Source organism: Colobus angolensis, unplaced genomic scaffold (assembly GCF_000951035.1).
Source record: "Colobus angolensis palliatus isolate OR3802 unplaced genomic scaffold, Cang.pa_1.0 Scaffold172, whole genome shotgun sequence".
Classification (NCBI taxonomy): Eukaryota; Metazoa; Chordata; class Mammalia; order Primates; family Cercopithecidae; genus Colobus; species Colobus angolensis.
In genome coordinates, this window is record NW_012114844.1 from 4,273,263 (window position 1) to 4,280,360 (window position 7,098).

General features: G+C 41.3%; 1 protein-coding gene across 2 annotated transcripts in view; it reads right to left on the reverse strand.

Moving 5' to 3' along the window:
* The window catches only part of HYKK (hydroxylysine kinase), a 33,242-nt gene that overhangs the window by 5,141 nt on the left and 21,003 nt on the right, over nt 1-7,098 (reverse strand). For both annotated transcript variants that reach the window (XM_011938415.1, XM_011938414.1), the window contains exon 4: nt 5,232-5,415. In XM_011938415.1, coding sequence (XP_011793805.1) covers nt 5,232-5,415 — 184 coding nt within the window. The remainder of the gene's footprint in view (nt 1-5,231; nt 5,416-7,098) is intronic.

Genomic DNA, 7,098 nt, shown 5'->3' on the forward strand with positions numbered 1-7,098 from the left:
GTGTTAGCCAGGATGGTCTCGATCTCCTGACCTCATGATCTGCCCGCCTCGGCCTCCCAAAGTGCTGGGATTATAGGCGTGAGCCACCGTGCCTGGCCTGGTGGTGATATTTTAAGTCAGTACTACTCAAAGTGGGGTCTGTGGCCAGTACTGGTCTACAAAATGTTACTAGTCTGCATGAGATAAGAACAGAGTTGAGAGTGTTTAGAAAATTTTACAGTGATATGACATCCAAGAGTGTGATCAATGGCCTTGTCTCATTGAACGGAGTGTACATGAGTTCAAGTTTTGTCAAACTCCCATGGTTAGTTGCATGTGACACGAACTGTAAGCGAATCATGCATAGTAGGACCATATGCCAGACTGTAATGGGTTAGGGGAAAAAACCCACACTTGTCTTTTACCATAGATAGTCTAAGAAGCATGGATTTAAGCCACTGACTAAAGATTAGTAAGAGATGTAAGTGTCCATGAGCAATGAAGCCCTGAGTCACATACATGATATAAAGTATATAATTTTAACTTTTAATTATAATGCTGACTTTTTCTATATGATTTAGGATTGTGTAAATCATGCTTAAGCAATGTAACATAGTGGGCACATAGAAACAATATTATTGTAAATCATAGATTTTAAAGTATGTATTTCTGAAATTGGGATATATTATATAATTGACTCAAAAATATATAAGGTAAAATTTGACTGGGTGTGGTGTCTCATGCCTGTAATCCCTTTGGCCACTTTGGAAGGCCAACGAGGTGGATTGCTTGAGTCTAGGAGTTCCAGACCAGCCTGTCCAACATGGTGAAACCCTGTTTCTATTAAAAATACAAAATTTAGCCAGCGTGGTGGTGGGTGTCTGTAGTCCCAGCTACTCAGGAGGCTGAGGCAAGAGAATCACTTGAACCCGGGAGGCAGAGATTGCAGTGAGCCCTGCACTGCAGTCTGGGCAACAGAGCAAGACTCTATCTATCTCAAAAAAAATGTATATACATATATATATGGCAAAATTTGACAGAAATACAAGCAAAGAATAGGCAATCTGCAATCATAGTAGGATGACAATATACTTTAACATGTACTTTACTCAATAATTGTTAAAAAAAAAAAACAGACCAAAATGTAAGTGAAAGTTACAGAAAATTTAAAAATTATTAATAAACTTGACATAATGGGCATATATAACTTCATACCCAACACTGCAGAATACACTTTCTTTTAAAGCACACATGAACCATTCATAAAAATTTACCAAATACTAAAGTGTATTTGAAATGACTGAAATCATATAGAGCTTGATCTGTCTAATATGGTAGCCACTAGACACATGTGGCTATTTAAATTTATTAAGATTCAAACTGGAGGGCTGGATGTGGTGATTCACGCCTGCAATCCCAGCAGTTTGGGAGGCTGAGGTGGGCGGATCACTTGAGGCCAGGACTTCAAGACCAACCTGGCCAACATGGCAAAACTCCATCTCTACTAAAAATACAAAAATTACCCAGGCATGGTGGTGCATAATTCCAGCTACTAGAAAGGATGAGGCATAAGAATCACCTGAACCCAGGAGGCAGAGGTTGTAGTGAGCTGAGATCATGCCACTGAACTCCATCCTGGGCAACAGAGTGAAACCATCTTTAAAAAAAAAAGGGCCGGGCGCGGTGGCTCAAGCCTGTAATCCCAGCACTTTGGGAGGCCGAGACGGGAGGATCACGAGGTCAGGAGATCGAGACCATCCTGGCTAACACGGTGAAACCCCGTCTCTACTAAAAAATACAAAAAGCTAGCCGGGCGAGGTGGCGGGCGCTTGTAGTCCCAGCTACTCAGGAGGCTGAGGCAGGAGAACGGTGTAAACCCGGGAGGCGGAGCTTGCAGTGAGCTGAGATCCGGCCACAGCACTCCAGCCTGGGTGACAGAGCGAGACTCCGTCTCAAAAAAACAAAAAGAAAAAAAAACAAAACAGGATTCAAGCAGGGTACATTGGCTTATACCTGTAATCCCAGCACTTTCAGAGGCTGATGTGGGAGGATCGCTTGCAGCCAGTAGTTCGAGACCAGCCTGGGCAACATAGTGAGACTCCATCTCTATAAAAAAAAATAAAAAATCTGCTAGGCATGGTGATGCATGCCTGTAGTCCCAGCTATAAAAAAAATTTTTTTAGCTCAGTAAGATTAAAATAAAATTGAAATTCCTATTCCTTAGCAGCACTAGCCACATTTCAAATGCCCATAGCCACATAGGAGCTATTGTATTGAACAACACAGATATAGAACATTTCCTTCATTGAAGAAAATCCTACTGGACAGCACTAATATAAAGTATGTTCTCTGATCACAATGTAGTTACCGTAGAGATCAACAATAAAATATAACCAAAAAAGTTCATCGTATTTTGGGGAACAGGATTTATACTTCTAAATATCCATGAGTAATAATACAAAAAAAGTAGCCAGGCATGGTGGCACACACCTGTGGTCACAGCTATTTGGGTTACTGCAGCAGGAGAATCTCTTGAACCCAGGAGGTGGAGGTTGCAGTGAGCCGAGATCGCACCACTGCACTCCAGCCTGGGTGACAGAGCAAGACTCCAGCTCAAATAAATAAATAAATAAATGGTGAATTACAACTCAATAAAGCTGTAAAAAATAACAGGGCCCTGGTGCGGTTGCTCATGTAATCTTAGTGCTTTGGGAAGCCAAGGTGGGAGGATCGCTTGAGCCCAGGAGTTTGAGACCAGTCTGAACAACATAGAGAAACCCTCTCTCTACAAAAATAATATTCACCAGGCATGATGGTGGATAGCTTAGTCCCAGCTACTTGGGAGTCTGAGGTGGGAGGATCGCTTGGGCCCAGGAGGTCAAAGCTGCAGTGAGCTGTGATCGCGCCACTGCACTCCAGCCTGGGTGACACAGCAAGACTGCCTCAAAAAAAAAAAAATTCAGAATTACACATCCAAACATACCATACCATGAAAACACATGCCAGAGAATGGGACAAAATATTTGTAACACATATAACTAGCAAAGGACTCATATCCAGAATATATTTAGCATTTCTACAAATCAATGAGAAAAAAAAAATTCAATAGAAAAAAGGCCAAAGACTTGACTTGGCATTTCTCAAGAATATATTTCAAATGGCCAATAAATAGGGAGATGGATTTTAAAACCATGATATAATGATAAAGTATTATGTACAAATCAGATTGAGAAAATTTTAAAAGTCTGACCACCCCAAGGGTATAGAACAATGAAAACTTTCACACTCTGCTAGCTGTAGTATAAATTCATAGAACCACTTTTGAAAACATTGGTATTATCCAGTAAAGCTGAATATAGACATTAGACATGTCCTATGACCTAGCAATCCTACCCCAAAGTATACACTCAAAGACTAATGAACATGTATACTGAGACTCAAGCAGGTTCACAGCACCACTGTTCTTAGTAGCCCCAAATAAGAAACAACCCAAGTATCTTTTAAGAGTAGAATAATGTGTGGTATATTAGTGAATACAATATTCTAGTTATAAAAGTTAGCCAACTCTAGCACATGCAATGACACGAAGAATCTTACAAAAGTAGTATTGAGAAAAAAAAGGGAAGATAAGTGAATATATATGGTAGAGAGGCAGAGTAGGAGCAGGGAGACCAGTTATAAGGCCACTGCAATCATCCAGATCATAGGCTCTCCTTTGAAGAAAGAATGGATAGAATTTGATTGGATTTGTGATGTGAGAGAAAGAACAAAGTGAAGCCTGATGACTTCTAACTTTTTGTCCAGATTAACTAGGTGAATGGTGGATACCCCTTTAATGAGATGAAGAAGACTGGGGGAAGAACAGGTTTAAAGGGAAAAAAATCAACTCTGTTTTTATGCTACACCTTACATTGTGTTTACACAAAGTAAGTAAACACCGAGAAACACATACTGCCTATCTTAGGCCTTGATAGAAATGCCCTTCAGTTACTTGCCTTTTTTTTTTCTGAGATGGATTTCACTCTGTTGCCCAGGCTGGAGTGCACTGGCACGATCTAGGCCCACTGCAACCTCCACCTCTAGGGTTCAAGCGATTCTCTTGCCTCAGCCTCCTGAGTAGCTGAGATTACAGGCACACGTCACCATGCCCAGCTAGTTTTTCCATTTTTATTAGAGACTGGGTTTCACCACGTTGGCCAGGCTAGTCTCAAACTCCTGACCTCAAGTGATCCACCCACCTCGGCCTCCCAAAGTGCTGGGATTACAGGTGTGAGCCACTGTGCCCAGCCAGTTCCTTGCCTTGGACCAGTACTTAATGCTGGATGAAAAAGCTGGTTATATCTAGATATATACCCTAGAGAAACACTTGTCTGTGTACACAGGCAGATACATACTACAGCAGCGGTTCCCAACCCTTTTGGCATCAGGGACTGGTTTCATGGAAGATCATTTTTCCATGGACAGGAGACTAGGGGAAGGATGGTTTTGGGATAAAACTGTTCCACCTCAGATCATCAGGCATTAGATTCTCGCTTAGATCCCTTGCATGCACAGTTCACAGTAGGGTTTGCACTCCTACGAGAATCGAATGCTACTGCTGATCTGAGAGGAGGCAGAGCTCAGGCGGTAATGCTTGCTTTCCCTCTGCTCACCTCCTGCTGTGTGGCCCAGTTCCTGGGGTCTGGGGACTCCTCTACTAGAGGGTTCATTGAAGCATCATTTATGTAGCAAAGAAATGGGAAGCAACCTAAAATTCCATTAACAAGAGAATGGACCAAAAAATTATAGTAATAGTACATGCAAATAAGTTATGGTATATTCATACTATGGAATACTATTTAGCAGTTAAAACTAATAAACTGAACTAAAACTACAAATATTCATATGAATCAATCTGCAAAACATGTTGAATAGAAAAGGCAGGTTGCAGAATAATAATAATACACAATGTGATACCATTGATATAAAGTTTGAAAAACACAAACCCTACTATAAATAATTTATAAACCATACATATATAATGTGCAAATTTAATGGGAAGAAGAGAGGTAGACTCATGTAAAGTTTAGAGGAGGCTTCAAATGTAGCAATTTTGAGGAAAGTAAAAATATTATTATTTAAAAAGCAATAAAAGCAAATATGGCAAAATTTTAAGATTTGATAAAGCTAAATTGTACCTCCATACTTTTTTGATGATATGAAATTTGACAGTTTAAGTATCAAGAAAAATACTTAATTGGGAGAATACTCACATTCTCGAAAATGACTTAATTTGGTCATTACTTCCTCCTTGAACAGATGAATGACATGCTCGACAATCTCTCGGTTTCGATTCTGGCCCAGGACATACAGGTATTTCTCCAGAAGAGGAACATTTTTCAGATTCCAGATGAAGTTCTTCCGATGAAGACTACTTAACTTTGGGTGATGGAATTTCTGAATCAATCAAAAGCGAGATATTCTTAGTCTCTTGACAGAGCAACCACTGTTGAGAGGTGGGAGGTGCTGCACATTTTTCTGTTTTTTTTTTTTTTTTTTTTTGAGACAGAGAAGTCTTACTCTGCCACCCAGGCTGGAGTGCACTGGCACGATCTCGACTCACTGCAACCTCCACCTCCTGGGTTCAAGTGATTCTTCTGCCTCAGCCTCCCAAGTACCTGGGATCACAGGCATGTGCCACCACGCCTGGTTGATTTTTTTGTTGTTGTTGTATTTTTAGTAGAGATGGGGTTTCACCATGTTGACCAGGCTGGTCTCAAACTCCTGACTTCAGGTGATCCACCCACCTGGGCCTCCCAAAGTGCTGGGATTACAGGTAGGAGCCACCTCGCCTGGCTGGTGCTACATATTTTTAATCAACCAGACCTTGTGAGAACTCACTCACTATCACAAGAGATCTGCTGCTTCAGAAGACTACCTGCTCTAGACTGGCCAGGGAGTCTCTGAGGGAGACAGGTGGCATTCTCTCATGGTCATTGACTTGCCCCATTTACTTTAACTCACAAAATAGTAAGCCCTTTGTATCTGTGCAGGATGTCTCAGTTTGGGGAGCACATTCCCAGCTCACTTGATCCTCATGATTATGTAAAGATAGGCATTATTGCCCACAGCTTACAAAAGAAATTGGAGGCAGCTCTAAAGAACTCTGTTCTCACCCATGCCCCTTGTAACCTCTTTGACTTCATCTTCTACTGGCTTTGCTCACCTACTTCAACCACCCTGGCCTCCCTGCTGTTCAAGGAACATGCTAGGCATGTTCCCGCCTCACAGCCTTTTGCTTCTGCTGTTTCCCCTTTTGGGGATGCCCTTCACCAGATGGTTAGTGCCATCATTTCTACCAGGTCTTTACTCAAAAAACACCTTCTCTGTGAGAATGTCCTGACCACTCCATCTAGAATTTCAACCCTCTCCCTGATATTTTGTACCTGTCATCTCTGCTTATTTTTTCTTCTTACCACTTATTGCTAACATTTGTCATAGTTCACTTACTTATTTTACTGTCTACTCTCACTAGAATATAGGCTCCATGAGGGGTAGGGCTGTTTTTTGTCTGTTTCGTTCACTCCTGTATCCCCACACCTACAACAGTGCCTGGCACATTGAAGGCACTGCTTGACAATACTTGCTGAATCAAAGGATGTTCTTAGAATAAAAAAATTCTGGAATTGGAAGGGCCTTTAGACTTTGACCACTCTATCTAAAGATGTAAATAATTTTCACTATCATTGCACGAATGGGGAAACTGGTGTTCACAGAGGGATAACAACTTGTAATTATAAGGCTGAGGGAGGACCTGGATCTTGTGACCCACAGTTCAGACCTCTTTCACAGAGTGAGTGCTGGAAGATGCCTTGATGGTCATCGAGTGAAGTTTATTTCAAACTTTTTTGCGCGACTTGCAGTAGGAAATATATTTTACATCATAACCCCAGTATACAGGCACACACATATAAAGAAAAAAGTCTCAGTAAACAATTCTCAGACCATTAAATGTGACATATTCTGGTGTTTTTAAAAATTATATTCTGGCCGGGCATGGTGGCTCATGTCTGTAACCCCAGCACTTTGGGAGGCCGAGGTGGGTGGATCATTTGATGTCAGGAGTTCGAGACCAGCCTG